General features: G+C 45.6%; 3 protein-coding genes across 7 annotated transcripts; 1 reads left to right on the top strand and 2 right to left on the bottom strand.

Moving 5' to 3' along the window:
• Positions 1-2,187: 2,187 nt before the first annotated feature.
• Positions 2,188-3,162, bottom strand: LOC132242092 (olfactory receptor 51D1). The gene has a single exon (XM_059711008.1). It carries the CDS (start codon positions 3,160-3,162, stop codon positions 2,188-2,190), a length of 975 nt encoding a protein of 324 aa, XP_059566991.1.
• Positions 3,163-8,604: 5,442 nt separating this feature from the next.
• On the top strand, positions 8,605-18,080 carry TRIM68 (tripartite motif containing 68). 5 transcript variants are annotated; one of them, XM_059708683.1, is made up of 7 exons: positions 8,605-8,755; positions 11,318-11,800; positions 13,464-13,559; positions 14,284-14,541; positions 14,887-14,909; positions 15,414-15,514; positions 15,716-18,080. In XM_059708683.1, the coding sequence occupies exons 2-7, from the start codon at positions 11,375-11,377 to the stop codon at positions 16,264-16,266; spliced, it is 1,455 nt and encodes a 484-aa protein (XP_059564666.1). In that variant the 5' UTR covers positions 8,605-8,755; positions 11,318-11,374; the 3' UTR covers positions 16,267-18,080. The 5 variants fall into 5 exon arrangements, with proteins under 5 accessions (XP_059564666.1, XP_059564670.1, XP_059564667.1 ...); XM_059708687.1 differs by having other exon boundaries at positions 8,688-8,755; positions 11,356-11,800; XM_059708684.1 differs by lacking the exon at positions 8,605-8,755 and adding an exon at positions 9,244-9,282.
• A 3,550-nt stretch (positions 18,081-21,630) lies between these two features.
• LOC132240881 (olfactory receptor 52I2-like) lies at positions 21,631-22,659 on the bottom strand. The gene has a single exon (XM_059708688.1). It carries the CDS (start codon positions 22,603-22,605, stop codon positions 21,631-21,633), a length of 975 nt encoding a protein of 324 aa, XP_059564671.1. The 5' UTR covers positions 22,606-22,659.
• Between the last annotated feature and the right edge of the window lie 340 nt (positions 22,660-22,999).

Below are 22,999 nucleotides of genomic sequence, written 5' to 3'. Positions count from 1 at the left end.
CTGCCCAGACACCCAGTTAGTGTACTCATTCTTGTGCCGTATAATCCACACCTACCACACAAAGGAAATGTGTCCTGTGGACAGTGGGTGGTGAGGGCCTGGGGCGAGAGGCAGAGGTGGTCTGGAGGGGGTTGGTGGGTCGGGGGAAGGGGACATATATACGAGCAATACTTTCAACAATAAAGATTTTTTTTAAAGAAATGCATATATCTTTGAGCGGTCCAACATTTATAGTTTTATCAGGTTTCATTTCAAGTGGCATCGAGAGGAGCTCTGAGAAAGGGTTTGATGAGGAATAGGAAGAGAGAAAATGAGATTAGTGAGAACACAAGGTGGGAATCAGTAAAGAGGTACCTATTCACCAAGAGAAAAATGGCGAGACCCATGACCTCTAAGTATCACCTGCATCAACAGCATGATTAGAATTTTTCAATTTCCTTTTGGATCTCAGTGTAGAAGAAGAGAATATAGGCAAAAGAAGAGGAAGATACAAGCATTTCAGGAATAACAGGTTCATTTTTCTTAGAAAAAATAAGAGTTCAAAAGATCAACAACAAAAAAAGAAATGTATCCTAAAGTATATGCACTAGAAATATGCCCTAAAATACAGTATTCACAAACAGTGCATACACACACACACACACATGTGTATACACACATCCTTCAGACATTACTTTCCACCTATGTGTGACTAAAGACACATGTATCACACAAAATGATTTCACATCACAACTACTAGTACTATGCACAACAGACATATGCCCAAAGATAAACATCACATAGCCATTCTAAACCATACATTGCATACACTCATGCATAGCACATATTCTACATTGTTACAAATATATAATATTTTACATTCTACATATTACATTTTTCCATATTACAAATATGAAGAAAAGATAAAGGCAACATTTTCATCAGGTATTCATAAAGATATTGTTCAACATTCTCAAATAGGTGCATATCACATACCAACTAACAGAGACCACAAAAACACAATAAAGGTGCAATCAGATCTGTTATTTATGAAATATATATGCCAAGTCACAGCTATCACACTCACCAACTGCACAATTGGCCCATTTCTCATGTATACACACACACACTCATGCACCCCAACACACAGACACACACACACACACTAAAAATCACATATACCCACATAAATACACCTACACACTCATTACCACACTCAGAATACACAGTACTCTTATGGAAAAGCAATCTCCAGTAGGGCCACATAGGAGAGCATTGGCAGTTTCCACATAAATACATCCACATGCATACAGAAATGTAAGTACTTCATGTGAGCTGTCTTGTAACTTGTTACCATCTCCCTCCCCTCTCTTCAATTACTATCACCTTCCCCCATCCCACTTTGGGTTCAAAACAGAAGCTTTATGACCAACACAGCTTTAATGACATGAGTTTATGGGAGCAATAATAAATAAAATCATATATCAAAACTGGAATTATCCTGAGCTGTGGCATTTATAGCCTTATTGTGTAAAAACTGTATGTTTTCTAGTTGGAGGAGGGATATAAGACAAGGCCACCAGAGCAGAGACACTAGGGCAGGGGTGGGCAACCTTTTTGTGAGTGCGTGCCAAAACCAGCAAAATCTCTGACTCAAAATTCCTCTGCATGCCAATCCTAATTTTCTGAGAACATGTTATGCCTACTTGATTTCTCTTAAGGTGTATGTATGTGAAGAAACTTGAAGAAATAATAAAATTCATTCAAGCGACAAAAACACAGTATATGATGATAAAAAATACATTTATTTTTTAATGTATACATGTTATGTAAAATTATTTATTTATCTAAGATGCATCTACACTGAATTTATCTGAAAAATAAAAAAGTCGATATTAAGAAAAAAATTGTAAATGGAAGATTATAAGAGAGGGTTTCACGTGCCAACAAAAGTTATTGGTATGCCACGTTTGGCACATGTGTCAGGGGTTGCCCACCCCTGCACTAGGGTAACCATTCTCCAGGATGGCTGATTCAGATTGAGTCATAAATTCTCATTGACACATTCCTAGAAACAGAATTCAAGATCCATTTAGATAACTAAATGACAGCCCAATGGGATGGATGATCCAATCACCAAGACCGTGAACAGGACCCTTGTCCTCCCATATTTGGTAGGAATATAGGATACTGGGAAGGTTAACCTGCTCACCTGCCACCCTGTGAGAACATGTGGAGGACCCGTGAACGGATCTCCTTGGTCTTGGCTCCATAGACAATGGGGTTGACCACAGGTGGTAGTAGAAGATAGATATTAGCCATCATCACATGGAGCAGGGAGGTAGGGCCACCCAGCCTATGCACCACTGAGAGCCCAATGAGGGGTACGTAGAAGACCAACACAGCACAGAGATGGGAGATGCAGGTGTTGAAAGCCTTGAGTGCAGCCCCCCGAGAAGACAGCTCCAGCACAGCCCTCAGGATGAGGATATAGGAGAAGCCAATGAGGAGGGAATCCACACCCATGACTGAGAGGATGATGAAGAGTCCATACACTACATTGACCGTGGTGTCAGTACAGGACAGCTTCATAATATCTTGGTGCAAACAGAAGGAGTGTGTGACAGTATGTGCTCGGCAGTATGACAACCGCTTCAGGATGAAGGGCAGTGGGAAGAAGAATGCAAACCCCCTGGTCAGGGCAGCTAGTCCAGTCTTGGCGACAGTAGGCCCTGTGAGCACGGAAGCATGGCGCAGTGGGTGGCAGATGGCTACAAAGCGATCAAAAGCCATAGCCAGCAGAACAGCTGACTCCATGGCTGACAGAGCATGGATAAGGAACATCTGGGCCAGACAAACATTGAATTCAATCTCCTGGATGCCTGTCAGGAAGAGGCTGGCCATCTTGGGCATGGTGACAGAGGAGAGGACTAGGTCAATGGTGGAAAGCATGGCCAGGAAGAGGTACATGGGCTCATGCAGGCGCCTTTCTACGCGGATGATGAAGACAATGGCCAGGTTGCCCAGGGTGGCCAAAGCATACATAAAGCACAGTGGGAAAGCCAGCCAAAAGTGCGTGTTAGGTCCCAGGCCAGGGATGCCCACCAGCAGGAAGTATGCTGGGTGGACCACAGTTCCATTTGGAGTAGCCATGACAGGACCTAAGAGCTGAGGCTTTTGCATCCAAGTCCAACAACTATGAAAGTGAAAAAGAAACATTTTCAGTTAGTGGCTCAGCAGAGAGAAGGGACGTAAGGGCAGGGCACTGAAGTACTGAAGTAACAAAGAGAAAGACTGAGTATTTCTAGTACACTAATTCTGAACTCCATCTTCCCTCAACTCTAATCCTCCTTGTGCATCCCTCCCTGGAGGTCCCATTAATCCAGTGTGTGATGACGCACTCGGAAAGCATATTCAACAGCTCTTCATTTCCAGAGCTGACCAGGGGCACTGCTGTTGGCCACTTCCCCAACAGAGTAGACTGGCTTGCACAGAACCTCCCATCTACACTAACCCCAGCTCTTCTAGCGCATGTGGGGTTAGAGTTGGTTTGAATTTAGAGTTTGAGCTTCAGGCTGTAGTTACCTACTCTGATCTGATTTAGGGCAGGAATCAGGGATTGAGTCTGGGACTAGATTTCAAGAGACAACTTTTTATTTAGGCCTGAGCAGCATTTCTCAGACTTCCCTGATAGATTCATCTGAAGCAGTTACTGAGAACTTACCCCCAGGTCCTACTCCAGAATTTCCAGGGGAGGGGTCCAGAAATCCAGTTAAAAAACAAAACAGCCCTGACCGATTTGGCTCAGTGGATAGAGCATCGGCCTGCAGACTGAAGGGTCCCAGGTTCGATGCCGGTCAAGGGCATGTACCTTGGTTGCCGGTACATCCCCAGTAGGGGGTGTGCAGGAGGCAGCTGATCCATGTTTCTCTCTCATCGATGTTTCTAACTCTCTATCCCTCTCCCTTCCTCTCTGTAAAAAATCAATAAAATATGTTTTTTTAAAAAAACACATTATGCCCTCCTCCCAAACTGGTTTGTTTTTAATCTGAGAAGTTTGGGAAAAGCTAATCTGGAGTTCTCGGGGAGATGAGCGTAAAGAAAAACAGTTTTTTCTAGCCCCAAGAAAGAACAGACTCAAAAATAAAAAGAATAGACTCTTTCATCAGGATTTCTCAAGGCCTACATAACAGTCAGACCCAGATTCTGCTTGTCAGGGGTGTAACATGTAAACCAGATGCACCTGAAACATGGAAAGAACATCAGTCCATGTGGCTGGTGGTGTAATCTGGTGTCCACAGGCACGCCTTTCTCCCTCCACTACCCTCCCTCGTGAACCCACAACATCCCAGGCTCAATTTCTTTTCTCTATACCAGTGGTTCTCAACCTTGGCTGCACGTTAGAATCATCTGGGAATCTTTAAAATACTGATTTCAGGGCCTCATCCTCCGGAAATTCTGTTTCTTTGTTACTAATGTTGTGGCCCCACCCCATAACAAAGAAACAGAATTTCTGGAGGATGAGGCCCAGAAATCAGGATTTTAAAAAGATTCCCAGGTGATTCTAATGTGCAGCCAAGGTTGAGAACCACTGCTCTACACAGACCATTCTACTCTAAGCCTCTGTCCTGAGATCCAGACCCATATAACCTGCTTCCTCTTCATACTTCTACTTGATTGCCTATCCTCATACCCATCTTGCCCAAAGAGGACCTTTTCTGAATGGTAACACTCTGTCACCCAAGTCATCTAGTCCCTTCTAGTCCCAGCTTGATTTCTCCACTCTTTCACCTCCAGGTGTGATTTTGTTTTCCAATTAATCTATTACAGCCTTTTCCATTATTTAACATACCTTCCCTCTCTCCCAACCTCATTATATCATCCACTCTGCTCTGATTATGAAAAGTGCTTCCTATCTCACCTTCCTGGCTTTAAACCGAGTCTGTGTCAATCCAGCTTTCACATCACTACCACCTACACAGCAAACTTGCCATGTCAGGCTTCTAGTCAGCAAGTAACAGGTGACTCCCAAAGCCTTCAAGATAGAGTTGAAATCACCTGGTCCGCATTAAAGGCCGTTCGCAGTGTGGCTCCAGCTTAACCTTCCAGCCATCAGTTTCCTTCTCCATTGCCAATCACCACCACCACCACCACACATATTTTTCCTGAGTAAATTAATTTCGCTTGCCTTGTTTCTTCAGTGAAGGGTGGGAGGCAGGAACTGGGGAGTTTGAAGTTAGGAAGAGGTCTCAGAGTGGTTTGAAGAAATTCCTCTTTGGGTAGGTCCCTGAACAAGGTCTGGAATTCAGGCCTCTGTGACCTGGGAGGAGTAGGAGCAGGCAGACTCTCCAAGCAACCGGACTGTCTCAGCAAAGGTCAGGCTTCCTCAGAAATGCCTCCTATCCTATAGTCTCTGTGGCAAGCCTCACCTACCCTACCTGAGCTGAGCCTAACGCACTCACCTACAGTATCTCTGTCCAAAGCCACCGCCCATATATAGCTTTTCTGGGACCCTAGGGAGTGTGAGGGATAATGAAGAGTGAATTACTCCAGGCTCCCTGGGAGCCACGCTCTGCTCAGGTGCCCCCGGAAAGCTGAGCCCTGAGTTCTACCCAAAGGGGCTGTGCTATGTTACCATTCTAAGGCCAGCTCAGGAGACTAGAGGGAAGGCAAGTGCCTAGGTTGGACAGAAGAAGAGGAATGACCCGGAGCTACTGGAATGGCAGCGTGGGCACACACTAGAAAACACACAGACAAGGATATTCTCACTCACGCTCAGAATGTACTGTCCAGGGGTATCCAGAGCTGTGCTCGGGCAGCTTCGCACTTATTGATACTGCCCTCTAGTGGTAGTCTTGGGGAGTTGCAGCCCCTTAAGGTCCTAAGGAAGAAACTCATTCCACAGTACTATGCTGCCCCTTAGCTCTCCCTTTCTCTCAAGACAACTCTTTCTTCCTTGAACCACTAATCGCCGGCTTCTGTTCTCCAGCGCTACACACACACACACACACACACACACACACACACACACACACACACACACACACACACGGTAATGTAGCGTGGTTGTTTTTATATGTAGGACTCAGACTTGTGTCCAAATCCAAGCCCAACCACTTACTAATGGCATGACTACTCCTAGCCTCAGTTTGAAGAGAAAAATAAAATACTAGCAACTCTCCGTGAATGTTTGTGCTCATTATTATTATTCAAAACAACTGGAAGAGCCACTGGCATAGGAGAAAATCCAGTTGAGATAGTGCTACAACAGCCAGAGGAAGAAAATACATTGGAAGGAAGAGAGGGCAGCAGTGCAGAGGCTGCTGAGAGATCAGGCAGTTTATAGACTGAAAATAGAGAAGGTCACTGGTTACCTTGGGATAAGTGTTGAGGTAAGCTGGTAGGAATAGAATCTTAAATGAAGTAGAGTGAGGAGTATGTTGGGACGAAATGGAGAACGTGGATGTAGATAACTTTTTAAACAATTTTGTACATGAAGAGAAGCAGTGAAATAGGCAATATGCGAAGAATTGATAGATCAAAGGAGAGTTTTAAAATGTGTATTTTGGAGCTAGAAGAGATTGAACACAAATGTCAACAAGATGGAGTTAGTTGAGAGGCTCTCTGTCCTTTACTTCTCACATTACTAGAAAGCACACCTGTGTCACTTGGAGTTCTTCAAGGCTATGACCGTGGTTGATCCTCTGTCTTTCCCTCTCTACATGGTAACCATGAGTGGAGTGGGAGCAATGTCACCTGCTCCCATACTTTTTTATCTCCCAAACAATCCAGACCAACATCCTGAGCTCAAGGGATGGCAATGTCTATAGGACATCACCATTTAGGTGTCCCTAAGGCACCTCAAACTCAGCCCCTCCAACTAAACTCTGGTCCCAGTCTGTGCCCCCAGTGTGGGTTTTTTGTTCCTTGTCACCGAAATGATTCTGTTGCCCAAGCCAGAAATCTAGAAGCCATCTTTTCCTCCTTCTCCCTGTCTCTCTCTCTCTCACCTCCCCCTCCAAACACATCCAGTCAAGCACCAAGTCCTTTTCATACAGATGGCCAATAGACATATGAAAAGATTCTCAACATGGCTAATTGTTAGAAAAATGCAAATTAAAACCACAATGAGACATTACCTCACACCTGTCAAAATGGCTATCTTTAATAAATCAACAAACAACAAGTATTGGCGAGGATGCAGAAAAAAGGGAACCCTTGTGCACTATTGGTGGAAATGCAGATAGATGCTGCCACCATGGAAAACAGTATGGAGGTTCCTCAAAAAGTTAAAAATGGGTTGCCTTATGACCCAACAATTCCACTGTAGGGATTTATCTGAAGAAACACTAATCTGAAAGACTATATGCACCCCTATATTTATCGCAGTGTTATTTACAATAGCCAAGGTGTGGAAGCAATCCAAGTGCCCATCACAGATGAGTGGATAAAAAAGCTGTGGTACATATATAATGGAATATTACTCAGACATAAAAAAAAAAAATGAAATCTTACCATTTGCAATAGCATGAATGGCCCTAAAAGGTATTATACCCAGTGGAATAAGGCAATTAGAGAAAAACAAATACCATATGATTTCACTTATGTGTGTAATCTCAAGAATAAAATAAATGAGCAAACAAAATTGAAGACACAGAGAGTAGGCCCAGTCCCCCAACAGTGAACTCCCCCTTCCAGAGAGGAGTGGCCATTGAGGGACTGGGTGAAAGAGGTGAAGGGATTAAGAAGCACAAATTGGTAATTATAAAATAGTCACAGGATGTAAAGTACAACATAGGGAAAAGAGTCAATAATATTGTAGTAAATATGTGTGGTGTCGAGTGGGTGCTGGCATAATCCAAGGGGACACTTTGTAAAGTCACTCCCTTTAGAAGCTGTTATGTCTGTATATAAGTCTGTGTCTGTTTGGGTGAGGGAGGGGTATCAGTTGTTTACTAAAACTTTACTTTAATTTCTTTTTTTTTAATGACAGTTTGTGCCCAGGGATCCATTTCACTTCACTCCACCAGCTCCCAGTATCTGCTTCTAACTTTAGGTGTGTGGCAGCAATCGCGATGAAAAATGTGCCTGCTAAAACAGGAGGGGGAGAGGGGGTATTAAGAACCCAGGATCCGCCGCCTGGAGGCAGCAGAGGTCGCTCGTCTTGCTGCAAACGGCAGAGCCCCGCCATGTGCCCAGCCCTGCGCTAGATTGCGTCATTGAGCCAAGCATGGCCGATCTCGTATGTTGGGGAGTTTAACACAGGAAACTGGCACATGAACAGCATTAGGCCTCGGCACCCGGAAGGAACGAGCTTCGCTTGGGAGAGCCGCTGGTCAGCTAGGGCTGAAGCGTGGCCCGTCAATGGTTCCTGGGACCGGGAACCAACCGGGCCTCCGCTAACACCGAGCCTGGGCGCCCGCCTCCGAGAGCACCCCCTTCGATGCGACCGGCGACAGCCTCCCCGGCCCTTTCCCAGCTCTAAGGGCTCTGAGCTGGGAAAGGGACCCCAAAAACCGAGACAGCAGCGAAAAAACAGGCATGCCCAGAGGCGTGCCGAGGCCCGTCCCCTCCTCCGATTGGCTAGGGTTGTCCTGTCCCTGACTGTGATTGGCTGCTTCCACAAAGATGCGGCTGGACGAATTCCGGCGCCGGGCCCTTGCCCGCCGCTCATTGGCTTCGGCCCTGTGGGCGGGGCCTGAGGGCGGGCGACAGGCCGAAGAGCCGGCGAGAGGCCGAGGAGCCGGCGGCTGCGGGGACCGTCTGCCCGCGGGCGGTAAGTGCTGCGGTCCAGCCGCTTCTGACCTTGCGGACACGCGGCCGTGGGCAGCTCCACTTCCGGCGGTCGCCGTGGGGCGCTCGTCCGGTCTAAGGGGGAAGGTGGGGAGACAGCCGTGCCTCTTCTGAAGCCAGGGGTCCTGCCAGGTCTCCTCACTCTGCCCGGCGCCCCGGCGCCCCGCCCCGCGCCCTGGGCCTGGGGTTTCCCACCCCCGCCCCTCTGCTCGAACCCGGAAGATCGCCGGCTCCACGCACCCCTCACCCCACTCAGGTCCCTCCTTGCAAAGCCTTTCCTAGCTCCGCCCCCTCCCTTCCAAGGTCTTCCCCCGACTGACTCCCCGCCCTGCCAAAGGCAATTTCGAAGCAATTAAATGTTTAATAAAGTCCTGTCGAAGTAATTTATGTATAATAAAGAAAACAGCGAAGCAGGCTTCACATCCTAAGAGCAATACCTCTAAATCCTTTTTACAGAGGCCACCGCTTTTAACTTTTTCATGCTTAAATCTTTTTTTGGCCCTACTAAATGTAAGTAATATACTTACCCCGCATTTCTTGATTTATCATTTTGCTCTTTCTTTCCCTCACTTCCCTACTCCCTCCAGTTTTCCATTCTATTTTTTTTTTTTTTTATTCTTCTGTTGATCTTGGTAGCTTTCAATCATAGATCTCAACCTGTGTTGTGGGAGCTCTGGGTGCCCCTCTTGTCTTAGATGAGGATGTTGACACTTTTCCCACTTCCAGCCTAGGATCAGCTGGACCTCAACAGTTGCATTTAATTCTTACGTATTAAAAAAATGTTGGAGGCATTGTTCTTAGCCTTGGGGATGTAGGCGTGAACAAAATTGGTGATGTCACTATCCTCTTGAAACTTCTAGTGGGCAAGTAAGACAATAACCACATACATGTCCAATGATGTGAAGAACAGGATCATGGAGAAGTCATTTCACGCTGGGAGAACAGCAGGAACCCAAGTGGGGTGGAATGACCAGGAAAGTCTGCAGGGGTCTGTCTGTAGGAAAGTGTGGAAGTTTTTCTCTCTGCTTGACTGGACCCAGGTGCTGTTCCAAGGATGAAGAACAAGAGCTTCCTATTGGCCTGGGTGCTGGGGAGCCAGGATAGGCTCTTCAGTGGGTCAGTGATTTCATAAAACAGGTTTCAGGGTACTAGATCCCACAGTTTGGTAGTGTTAGTGGGGGGAGGGGGGAAGCTGGAGATAGGGAGGCCATTGAGAAGGCTGGACCGCCTGCTCGCCTTTAACGGAGAGTCCTGCAAAATCTACTTACTGCTTCATTACCTCCAGGAAGACTTACTGCCCTACTCGAAACCACAGTGATGTCTCTCTCTTGAACTTTTATCATACCTTCAAGTGTAGAGGTTAGTAATTTGCCCAAGATAGAATGGTGGGGCCCAGGACCAAACATCTATAAAATGAGAACAGTAGAATAACGGTTTCTCCTTAAGGTTGTGAAATAAACTAAGCTAGCCCATGTAAAATGCTCAGGATAGTGTAAGTGCTCAAGGAGTGCTTGCTATTATGATTAATATATGCTCTCGGTTTTCTAACAAATTATAAAAGCAGTTTGGGTTTAGGAACTATTTCCTATGTCTAGCTGGTTTATTGATTGGAGAAAAGTTTATTCAGTCATAACTGCATTTCAGGTCCTGTTTAGGTGCTGAGTATACAGCAGTGACTAAGACCAACATGGCTCTTCCATGTACAGACTCTAGCTACTACCACAGACCTGCAAAGTGAATGAGTAGATATTGCCAACCGTGCCAAGAGCACGCCATTGGCTGTGTAGGTTTCTTCCCCATATGGGGCCCTGGCAAAAATCTCAGGTTTCTTGCTGGGGTAGTGACTTCATCATATGGGTTTGATTAACATTAGATGACCTTTGTTTTTATCTGCCAAGGGGTGTTGTTGTATTTCTCCTTCTAACATCACTGAAGGCTGAGGCAAGTGTTAGCATCTCCATGAATGGTGTGGAGAAGGGAGCAGGGGTTTACAGGGTGTGGGGCAAGGATTGCTGGTTCTCTTGTACGTTACACTTTAGTGTGCAACACAAGAAAACCAATTGAGCATGTAGGCTATGGGTTTCTGGCATAGCCTCTTTTTGCCCCTTGAAGTATATAAGTGTACATATAAATATTCCCCAGAGTGAGACTAGGGGTATTTCTGGCCTTATTTTAGGTACTGAAACATCCCATTTTTGTGACCTCATCCAAGTTCAAGAAGAATAATGCTGATTTGGAGGGCATGATTGAGGTGGGTCTCATGACCCCAGAGGAGGGTCAGAGATGACTGGATGAATGAAAAGTGAGAGTTCCCCTCATTCGCTTGCTCCAGCATCCCCGGATGGCCCTCTGTGGTGTGAGTAATGTGGCCCGGTCAGAACTTCAGTCGGGAAGGCCAGTGCTTAATAAGCAGGGTCAATAAAGGACCGAGGAAGGATGGAAAGGAGGAACTTGTTTTCTTCCACACATTAACTTTCCCATTTATGGATCCCTTTGCTCCTCTGTTACATTTGCCTCTTACCTGTTTTTCTTTCCTTCTTCTCAGCCTTCAGTACCTCCGCCTGGTTTTGTTCATGTTCCCAGGAGGGTGTGGAAAGGAGCCATGGACCCGGCAGCGCTGGTGGAAGCCGTCGTGGAAGAACTGGCCTGTCCCATCTGCATGGCCTACCTGAGGGAGCCCGTGAGCATTGACTGTGGCCACAGCTTCTGCCACAGCTGTCTTGCTGGACTCTGGGAGGTCCCAGGGGAATCCCAGAACTGGGGTTACACATGTCCCCTCTGCCGGACTCCTGTCCAACCAGGGAACCTGAGGCCTAATTGGCAGCTGGCCAACGTGGTAGAAAAAGTCTGTCTGCTAGGCCTGCACCCAGGAATGCGGCTGAAGGGTGATGTGTGTGAGCTCCATGGAGAAGAGCTAAAGATGTTCTGCAAAGAGGATGGTCTGATCACATGTGAGACCTGCAGCCGGTCCTCTGACCATGAGGCCCACAGCGTCGTGCCCATGGAGGATGTCGCCTGGGAGTACAAGGTGGGAGGCTGAGGCTAGCTTCTTCAGTCTCTTCCCTGCCCCTATGTCTAAATTAGGAACTTGACCAGCGGTCCCAGAGATAAAATGAGAACTGATTCCTTTGGTCCTCATGCCAACAGAGCCTTGGGACCTGATAGTGAGCAACATCTCCTTGCATCAATGACCTCCTTTGACTTCCTTCCCTCCCACTTCCATGCCCCATCCCCAACCCCAAAATGGCTTAATGCCTAACCCAAAGATGCTTCCTTACTGAGAATTTGAAGGAGATGCAGTCTGGTTTAGCTGGAGCTCTTGGTGCCTTGAGAATGAATCTGGTATGGGGTAGTCAAGGCTATAGCTATCAGAACCTGCAAACTCCTAGCAATGCCACAAATAGTCATTTGACATTGTGTGAGTCACTTTAACCCCCTCGTCTTATAGACAAAACTGAGGCTTAGAAATTTGAGATCATGATCATTGGTTTTAGAGCTGGAAGAGACTATGGCTGAGTCATTTAGGTTTGACTTTACGTTAAGTTAGTTAAAAGTTAGTTAAAGGAAGGTCAAAGGATACAACTCAGGTCTTGCTCTTGGACCATTATTCTTTCTCTTCTTTCAAGCCTTTTTTGGGGGGAGGGTGAGTGGGGGGACTGCAGGAAGAGTCATCTCTGACACACCTGCTATTCCTTTTTTTTTAATCTACCCTCATCGACTTCTAGCTTCTTATACTTTCTTCAGTTGTCCATGTTGACATATCTTTACAGAATCATTATGCCAATGACTGATGCAGTACTGGTCTTGATTTCCTTTCTGGAAGTTGAGATTAGAAGGTAAGAGTATAAGACAAATCCCCAGAATTAGCTGTTTTTCTATGTGAGAAGAATTTCTACAAAATTAAAAGTATTTACTTGCTCATTTTGTTTTGAGAGTATAGAATAGAGAGACAGTATCACATAGGCATGGAGTTACACAGCAGTGTTAAGTCCCAGCCCAACCAGTTACTGGCTGAATAGCTTTGCGTATGTCTCTCTCTCTCTCAGCCTCAGTTTTCTTCTCTGTACAGTGGGGATAATACCAGTCTCAAGGAGTTGAGTACTGAATGTATATTTAGTACTAAGCGTATGTGTGGCACTTGGTAACTTTTTAACAAAATGGTTAATATCATCATCAGAATACTTTATGCTTTTCAGTAGTAGTCTCTTGCATGAGTGTTCTAGGATAGTGCTTCTTACCTTTAATGAGCATTTGAACCACCCCAAATTCTTGCCAAAATTCAGATTCTAACCCAGGAGGTCTGGGGTGGGGCTCGAGACTCTGCATTTCTAACAGGCTTCCAGGTGGTGCTGATGCTGTTGGACCACACTTTGAATAGGAAGGTTTTAGGAGACCAGAGGGTAATGTGAGAGATAAGTACAAAGAGGCATGGATAGGAAGTCCAAGGAGGTCTTCTGGCAAGCTTGGAAACAGACGTTTTCAGTCACTCCACAGAAACTTAGAGACTGTAGGAGTTGAAATTATTCTCAGAACGAGAGCTTCCTTGGATGTCATGTGGGCAGGATTCCATTCCCTCTTTGGCATCCCTTTGCTCCCAGCATTCCTTCTGGCTCATCACCTGAGGGACACTTGGTTCCCCATTACCTAGCAAGCCTCGTTATCAACCCGGCTGAGGTTTTTATCTCTTTCAGTGGAAACTCCACGAGGCTCTGGAACACCTGAGGAAAGAGCAAGAAGAGGCCTGGAAGCTGGAAGTTGGTGAGAGGAAACGAACTGCCACCTGGAAGGCAGGTTGCCGCCTGGGGAAGGAGTTTGGGTGGTTCTGGTGTTGTCCTGGAGCTGGCCCATGGTGACTTCCTCATCTCTCTGAAGCAGAATGTGGGGATTGAAGTCAGAGCCAGGGACCCTCATACCAGCTTCCTCCACAGGTTGTGCAGCCCTAGGCAGGCCATGTACTTCTCATTCCAGTTTCTTGATTGTGAAGTAGGCATAACCTCTGGCCTAGTGCCCTCATCTGTCCTCATACACACCTCACATACACTGGAAAATCACCTCTGAAATAAATTTGAGGCCGTAACTACCCAACTATCAGAACTTTAGATCAACAGAAGGTAACACTGAACCAGTCAAAAACAACATATTGAACTGAGATAATACCAATAAGAAGCAAAAGCATCTACCAGTGTAGTTGTTACACTGCCTTAGAGGCTCAAGTGTAATGCTCTGGTCATTATTTTGAAAATAGCATATACTGTTCTGAAAATAGGAAATAGTCTAGAGCACATAGTACCAAGATAATATCCTGGGCCCTACTGGAGTCGATAAGGATAAGTAGTAATAGGGCCCCAGAAGCATTTGAGAACAAGATAAAAATAGTAGCCTTCATCTTGGCCTCTACAATGCCAGGCATACAGTTGGTGCCAAAACATTCCAGGGTGTGTGTGTGCGCGCATAGTCCCTGGTGACCCTTGCATGAACAATATCTGCTTTTTTCCGATCCTGGCTGTGCAGATACAGGTGGAAACCCGAAAGCAGAGTATCGTGTGGGAGTTTGAGAAGTATCGGCAATTACTAAAGCACAAGCCACCGGGTCAGCAGCTGGAGGTGGAGGCAGCCTCAGCTCTCGCCAGCCTGGAGCGGGAGGAGAGGGAGACGAGACAGAAACTGGAGCTGAATCACGATGCACTCATCCAGCAGAGCCGGGTCCTGTGCCGGCTGATCGCAGAGCTGGAAGAGCGGTCTCAGAGGCCTGTCCGCTGGATGCTGCAAGTGAGTGCATCCATAGCCATCCCCCAGCCCCAGCCCCGCACTTCTCCTGCCCCTGGCTGGTTGGATGACCTGACCCATTATAGGCAGGTAGGTGGGGTGGTGTTCAGGCAGCTCTGGCCTCATACCAGTCCTCCTCCTCTGGCCAGAGAGCTGAGGGCCAGCCAGTCCAGTTTAGCCTATCCTCCCCTCCCACAGGCTTCTCCCTTTCACCTCTGCACACCGTCTCTCCAGCCTTGCTCTGCGCCTCCCTTGCCCTTAGAGAAACCCCCTCCCAGCGCTCAGTGTCTGTCTGGTCCCTCCAAGGAACAGCAGATACTCATGTGCTGCACTTTTTTCTCCTCCTAGGGCATTCGGGAGGTCTTAAACAGGTACGTTCCCATCCTTGGAGCCCCCGGCAGACCCAGGGGGGGTAGTGTCCAGAAGTGGGGAAGGAACAGGGACCCACGCGGTAGAGAACCAGGGGCTGCTCCAGAATCCTCTCCCTCTTTCCTTGCATTGGCCAAAGCAGCTTTATTCACCTTTCTTTTTTCTTCTTTGTATTTAATCAGATTCATTTCAAGTGTTACCAATAAGAATCTCAGAAAAGTTATAAAATATGTGGTGTCAGATAGATCTCTCAGGGAGGGAAAAACACTACAGACGTGTCCATTAGTCTCTAAGCTCTGAGTGTGGCACACCTGTTCCTCTTCCCGTATCAGGTGAATGTTCTGTCTGTGCCACAAACCTTCCTCTCAGTCGAATAAGCATCACAGCTTTGCTTGTTGATGCTGGGGAATGGCACCTCCCTGCCCACCCCTCTTCCCTGTACTACGGGAAGGTCCATGTGGCCAAGCTACGGCTCCTTGACCCAAGGCATACCCCTCCTTTATTAGGAGCAAGTCTTGGAGCTTCCAGCGGCCAGAACCAGTCTCCCTGGAACTGAAGACAGATTGTCGGGTGCCGGGCCTGAGAGAGATCCTGAAGACGTATGCAGGTAATGAGTGCTGGCAGAGGTTGTGATGGGCAGTGGGAGGGGCCCGCCCAGAAAAATAAAACCATTCAGTGTCCTCTGGATGCCTCAACTAGCCCCACTTCCACCCATCACTGAGAAACCCGGGGCTGTATTTATCAGAGAGACCTCGCCCATGGCCCCTCGCTCTGTTCCAGCATTGCCAACCAGGATCTTTTTCCCTAGCTGATGTGCGCCTTGATCCAGACACTGCTTATTCCCGCCTCATCGTGTCTGAAGACAGAAAGTGCGTGCGCTATGGAGACACCAACCAGAAACTGCCCGACAATCCTGAGAGATTCTACCGCTATAACATCGTCCTGGGCAGCCAGTGCATCTCCTCAGGCCGGCACTACTGGGAGGTGGAGGTGGGAGACAGGTCTGAATGGGGCCTGGGAGTGTGTAAGGAAGATGTCGACCGGAAGGAGGTGGTCTATTTATCCCCCAACTATGGCTTCTGGGTGATAAGGCTGAGGAAGGGCAATGAGTACCGGGCAGGCACGGATGAATACCCCCTCCTGCCCTTGCCAGTCCCTCCCCGGCGGGTGGGTGTCTTCCTGGATTATGAGGCCCAGGACATCTCCTTCTACAACGTGACCGACAATGGCTCCCACATTTTCACTTTCCCCCACCACCCCTTTTCTGGGCGCCTCCTGCCCTACTTTAGTCCTTGCTATAGTATTGGTGCCAACAACACCGCCCCTCTGGCCATCTGCTCCCTGGACGGAGAGGACTGAGACCCACCATCCAGCCAGAGGCCTCGGAATTTCACCTGGGCCTCGGGGGTCTTACAGGGCCCCGCCCCTGACAAGGGTTCCCTGAAACCGAGTTGAGCCTAGAATTTGGGATTCCTCTGCCTGGCCGCATGGTCTGCTGCTCCTCAGCCCACATCTCTCTAAACCACTCATGTGAAGGAGGTGAGGCTTAGGCTGCGTCACATGAGCATTGTCCCTGTGAGGGAAGCGTGACAGGGCTGACGGTGACCCTCACAAGGAGGACTTGTCCTTCCTGTAGCTCAGGCCCCTCTTTTTCAGTCCCTGTTGGTGCCATAACTAAGTTACGAAGTAGATCCAACCTTCTGGAAACCTGTTGGCAAAGAATCCTGCTCACATCCAGAGTGGGCTGTTCTCCTGAGGGCAGGCGGGGGAGGTCTCACCTAGGTTTGCTGCCGATGAGCAAATGTTTGAGCCCTGCTCTCTGACCTGCAAACTAGAGGCATTCATTGCAGATTATCCAGACCACTCCCGTGGCCATCCCTCAGCACGAGCTGGGCACACCACTGTCTCAGGCACAGGGAGACCTGTGTCCTGGCCCTGCCCTTCTTTGAGTGACAGGATCAGAAAACTTGTGAGCCCTGTTTTTATTTTCACTTTATGGATGAGAAAACTGAGATGGCCTTAATAGAGAAAGTTATTTCTCACAGAGCTGTTGAAAGAAGATTGTAGAGATTATAACGTATTTCTCACATTCGAATGAAACAAGATCGGCAAGACTCGCTTCTCTAGTCACGTGTCTGCATGTCATTCATTACATTTGGGTCTGAAACTTCCCACCCGATTGAAAGATTTTTCAGCCTCTGGAAAAATGGGTGGAGTGGCTGTATACTCTCCTACCTCACAGGGTTGTTGTGAGGATCTCAGATCCATCCCATACTTGTGTTCCTTTCTCAGGGACAGAGGAAGGCAAGTTGAGAATATTGCCCATGTTACCTTCCTGTCACATTCTCGGCCAGCATCTGACAGCAGGGCCTCTGTCTCAGGGCCTCTCCTCACAGTCCAGAGCCCTTTAGACAGAACGTGGCCCTACCAGGGCAAACTCTGGGCTACTGTAATATACTGTGTATCTGTTGTACGTTTGTCTTGTTTGGATTAGACTTGGGACTGTGACCACAGGATAGTGACGAGATAATTTAAAATGAAAAACAAAATGCCCAGGAAAAAGACTCACTTGCCCACAAGCTAGTTGAGCTAAAGTTTAGATCTTTTTGTGTCACAAAGGGAGTCTGAATCGTTCTGGTAACTACATAACATTCTCCCTGCCTTTGTCTTCTCCAAATCTGTGGCAGAAGGAGAAATGGGAGGCAGTGTGAGGGAAAGAGTAGGACTAGGCACAGAAAGCCAGTTTGCGAGCAGTATATATAGTGAGGGGGAACTTAAGACTGTGTATCTGTGCTATTGACACATGAGTGATTGCTGTGTGTGGCAAAAGTAACTCACTGCAGGCCTTAAGAGTGTGATGTGGGAAGGTTGTGTCTAGAAATGAACTGCAAGACTAGCATGAAGAGTTCATGGCTTTGCCTATTGCGAGGGGCTACAACATATACATCACATATCGTCACCATAACTTAAGACACAACTTCTGATGTACTTTACACGTGAAGGTAGTGATGTTGGGGTAGGAATGAGCAGCAAAGAAGATACTAGATGGTGTATGGACAGAGGCAAAGTTACTCCTGTAATAAATAATAGCAAAAACTGTCTTTCTACTTTAATTGTTAATAAATGAAAGAGGTAAAAAAGTCCAAAATGGAGAAATAAACTCATTCTGCCCACCACGCTTCCAAGTCACTTCTTAAGCATTAGCAGAAGGGGAATGGACTAGTAAGCCACCCGACCTGGTCTTGGCAAAGTGCTGAGCTGACCTAAAGTTGAGGGGCTGTGTCTTTTTGTGGGGGAGACTCAAGGTGGTCCAGAAGGGGAAGCGGCAGGTAGACAAGTAGCCATGTGGAGGGTAGTGTGCCTGGGGAATTGTTTATAGACTTGAGAAATAAATCTGTAGGAAGTGCTTCCGATTAGATGTCCATAGACACTTAGCAAAAGAGGCTAGGGAAAAGTCAGTATTGTCCTTTTACTGTTTTATTGGGACAATCCTTGGAAGGGTCAGAGAAAAGTTCATCAATTCATTCAAACCTAGAATGAACTAAGGAGTTGGATGGCTTAATTTGTTATGTGCTATTTGGGGGCTTTGGGTTTTTGTTTTTGTTTTTTCCATTTATAAGCTGATTTTGGAGCTATGATTGCTTGTAGAGAAGAATTACAGGTTAAATGATGTCACGCCGTTTATTTCATATTTTCTGATTGTTAAGACCAGGCAAGAAGATTGGAGTTTTTAAGCATATGAAAATCCTTTTCTTTAGGATATTTATGTGCACTTATCCTCCAAGAACCCCATGAAGACAAGACCTTATTTGTCTGATTCACCATTGTACCCTCCATCTAGCAGTGTGTGTGTGTGTGTGTGTGTGTGTGTGTGTGTGTTGTTAAACAAGTGAGAGAACTTTCAATCTTATTTCTAGAATCAAAGCAAAAATAAGCTCCCCTTGCCTCAAAGGGGCATGAAAGACTAGATGATATTTAGTTCTAATCTTATTCAAAAACTAATTTGATGAATAATTATAAAAGTGTTCTGGAAGGGGAAGAGGCAGATAGCCATGTGGAGGGTAGAGTGCCTGCATATCCCCTGAAAATGTCTACCCTGGCACCTCCAATTTGATGTGATAATTCACCACAAGGCAGGGTTCAGGCATGAGATTTGCCTATTTTTGTTTTACTGACAGAAACCAAGGGGTGCAGTGCCTGAGCTTTGAAGGGAAAGGCTACTAAAAGGGTGAAGTGCTTGAGTTCTGCAAAAGGAAGAGACAGAGGGCAAATCGGGTTTACAACTCACAGGAAATTTAGTCTACCTTTTTTCAAGCAGGATTGGTTGTACTGTCTTAAAAGCAAACATTGAGAGTCTGCTGTGAATCACAGGCACCAGTTAAATGAGCACACTGCTTCATGTGATAGGGTAGGAGTTGTAAGTGAATGTATTGGGGAAAGCACAGGATTTTCTGTTGGGGGAATAGCCATGGAAGGGAACCAGTCCACTTTGGAAAGGATATAGTTCAATAAAGAGTTGAGTGCCAACAGTGGATCCCAGTTTCAGGGAATACTGACATGAATGAAACAAAGCTGCTGGGTAGGCTTCTAAAGGAAATGCTGTGAAGACATTTCTGGTTTGGGTGCAAGCTAGACTGTGCCTTTGTTGCTTTCTATCAAATACAGTCAATTCTTTGGTTTGCTTATGAAGAAAGAATAGTGTGACTTTTCAAAATAGAAATCTTATCAAATATGCTTAACCACCTCATCTTGATTTGTTTTTATATTACGGGGTTGCAAGAGGAGGAGAATTTCTTTTTACTACTCTGGGAGCTCAATGCCTTATCAGATTTTTAAAATATATTTTATTGATTTTTTTTTTTTTAACAGAGAGGAAGGGAGAGGGATAGAGAGTTAGAAACATTGATGAGAGAGAAACATCGATCAGCTGCCTCCTGCACACCCCCTACTGGGGATGTGCCCACAACCGAGGTACATGCCCTTGACTGGAATTGAACCTGGAAACTTTCAGTCCGCAAGCCGACGCTCTATCCACTGAGCCAAACCGGTTAGGGCCATTATCAGATTTTTAGAGGCTGATTTCTGCTCCACTGGTATTCAGAAACAGAATATATCCTAGTAGACAGACAAGTCCGATGTTAGCAAAAGGTGTGTATATAGCATGTCTGTTTGGAAGAATTATCACATGAATGATAATTATAAGACTGCAGTTCTAATAGTATCTAAAATTATTGAGTTAGAAATCTATTGTGTAGTCGTAGCCAGCTGGTTCAGTTGGTTAGAGCATCATCCAATACACCAAGATTGTAGGTTCCATCCCCAGTTAGGATACATACAAGATACAAGAAAAAAACCATGAATGCATAGATAAGTAGAACAACAAAACAATGTTTCTTTCTCCCTCCCTCTGTCTCTAAATTCAAATATTTTTTTTAAAAGAGATCTATTGGGTATATATTTTAAATATGTACAACATGTTAATCTTATGTGCTATCCTTTATTTTAATACCCTCTATAAATTATCATTGGTTCTTCCATCAGTAGAAAGGAGATATAATATTCAGATACAATTGTTATCAACACTATTAGGAAATTATCTTTTATTAAGATTTTCAAATGTATCAGAGTTAAATATATGTACTCCTACATATGAAACTTTTTTTTTTAGTTTATACTGATTATTCACTTTAAGACTTTCTGAAAAGGTAAAATATAAAAACAAGTACCTGGTGAGCTGGAGAAGAGTAGTGACATTTCAGCTTCATTATTAATATTGCTATTGTTTTCTATTAACCTTTTCATCCCAGAGCACACCTCCTGAGAGGTGTTCAAAAGAAGAAAGACCTTTTATATTTGATTCCTCTCCTTTGTGTCTACAGTTAAGTTATACAAGCAGGACTAGGAAGAAAGTGAAAATGTCCAAAACAGAACTCACATTGCCTTGGCCTCTGTTGCTTAAAAATAAAAAGCTTATGATTATGTTAAGCTGGCTCCAACTAGCTTAACAATGGGGATATAGTAAAATGATATAGCAGGATCTTACAGAACTTAATTATAAAGGTATATTCAAGTATCCAAAATGAATTGAAACCAGAGAACCAGAGACTCAGTTTCTTCATCCCATCTTATAGATCTGCTGCTTCTGCTATGGAACAGATTTCTCTTTCCAAGTTCATGTGTTAGAAAAATGGCCACCATCAGTGATCCCAAATTTACATCTGAGATAAACTGGAATCCATTTTTATTGGAGAAGGACTCTAGACCAGGGGTGAGCACATGGCCCAAGTTGAATGTATTTATCAATGGGCCAGAAGACAGAGTCATATATTAATAGCTGCTTCCATATAATCGCATGAGGAAATGAACAATTCTGGTCAAATTAGCCAGGTGTGGGGAGAACAAACGGCTTCTCTTGCAGAGGTACTGGTAGGATATTAAGTTAGAAATATGGGTCAGAAGCTAAGGAAAGAAAAACCCCAAATCTATTTTTCTGCCCAAATTTGTCTCTAATTCAGATACCAGTTGATTGAAACCATTAAACATGTTGTCAAAAAATTAACCATTTTATTCACATTCTTGCTAGAAATTGAAAAGTTACACTAGGATATTCTTTACAGTTTCATCTTAAAACTCTTATGGCACCAGATGAACCAAACCATCTCCTCAGATCTCTAAGACATATTTGAAGTAGGCTAGAATGCTCAAGACCTGAATAGACTGTGTTCATGAACTCAGATTGCAGTGGTCGAAGAGACAATGCATCAGCAAACTCCATATTTGCTCCCGTATTTGTTTGGTCCTCAGACCATAGATAATGGGGTTTAAAGCAGGTGGGATGACCACATATAAGTCAGCTAGCAGCACTTGGGTGTGCAAAGGGACTATGTCCTGCCCTAGCCAGGCCACATAGATGGATGCCATCCCAGGTAGGTAGTACAGAGCCATAACCACCGCGTGGGAGCCACACGTGCTTAATGCTTTCACCTGAGCATTCTTTGAGGAGAGATTGAAGACTGCCTGGAGAATCAGGGTATAAGAAGCAGCAATGAAGGCCACATCGGAGCCCACGATAATGGAAGAACCAATTAGACTATAAAGGCTACTGGACGTGGTGTCTGTGCATGCTAACTTGGCCACAGCCATGTGCTCACAGTAGGAATGGAGAACCATGTTGGAGCCACAGAAAGGTAGATGACTCACCATATAACTTAATGGAGTCATGAATATGACAGCTCTGATGGTGATGGTCATACTCATTCCCAGCATCACTTGAGGCGTGAGAATACTCTTGTAGTGTAGAGGCTTACAGATGGCTACATAGCGGTCAAAAGCCATGACCAGCAGCAGCCCTGTCTCTATAGCTGTGGTTACGTGGATAAAATACATCTGAGTAAAACAAGCATTGAAGCTGATGGAGCTGCCTCCTGAGGAGAAGATGCTCACCATCTTGGGCACCACAGAGGATGCCATAACAATGTCCACAGCAGCCAGAACACAGAGAAAGCAGAACATGGGCTCTTGTAGGTTAGAATCCATCCAGATTATGGTCAAGATGAGGGTGTTTCCTAACAGGGCTATGATATACATGGCACTCATCGAGATAGCCAGCCAAAGATGTGAAGATTGCAAACCTGGGATACCCACAAGGAAGAAGGTGGCAGGGGTTTCCGTTGTGTGGTTGTAGGGTGTCCCCAGCATCACAGATGAGACTGTTTTCCTGTTAATGCATAAAATGATATAAGAAAAGGATGCAATCCTCTGAGATTTACTCCCATCTGTGGTGTTAAGAAAGCCTGGTGGTATTGTCAGCTCAGAACTAGAAAACTTACATCTGACAAAGTTATCTTGCCCCACCTCCCATCCACCTCATTAGTCTTTGCCTCATTATTCATCATTCAAAGATTGACTGATGGGTTACCTCCTTTGGAAGTCTCTTCAGCTCTACTTCCTCCGCCATTCCATGTCAAAGCTAAATTATGTACCTTCTGAGCTTTCATGGAATCTCACAGGGACCGCTGAGGGACCTAAATTAACAATTCCAATGCTCTACCCTTGACTTTATTGTATTCAATCATATGTGCCTTGGTCATGG

The sequence above is a fragment of the Myotis daubentonii genome, chromosome 9 (assembly GCF_963259705.1).
Source record: "Myotis daubentonii chromosome 9, mMyoDau2.1, whole genome shotgun sequence".
NCBI lineage: Eukaryota > Metazoa > Chordata > Mammalia > Chiroptera > Vespertilionidae > Myotis > Myotis daubentonii.
The sequence above is the reverse complement of the archived record's forward strand: the minus strand, read 5'-3'. Positions and strand labels throughout refer to the sequence as shown.

What these genes read in the sequence shown, in the direction of transcription:
- TRIM68 (XM_059708682.1), top strand. An exon ending in ATGTCGCCTGGGAGTACAAG is followed by an intron (nt 11,801 to 13,463) that starts GTGGGAGGCTGA and finishes TATCTCTTTCAG; the next exon opens with TGGAAACTCCACGAGGCTCT. An exon ending in CTGTCCGCTGGATGCTGCAA is followed by an intron (nt 14,542 to 14,886) that starts GTGAGTGCATCC and finishes TTCTCCTCCTAG; the next exon opens with GGCATTCGGGAGGTCTTAAA.
- LOC132242092 (XM_059711008.1), bottom strand. Translation starts at nt 3,162, where the DNA reads ATGCAAAAGCCTCAGCTCTTAGGTCCTGTCATGGCTACTCCAAATGGA.
- LOC132240881 (XM_059708688.1), bottom strand. Translation starts at nt 22,605, where the DNA reads ATGCTGGGGACACCCTACAACCACACAACGGAAACCCCTGCCACCTTC.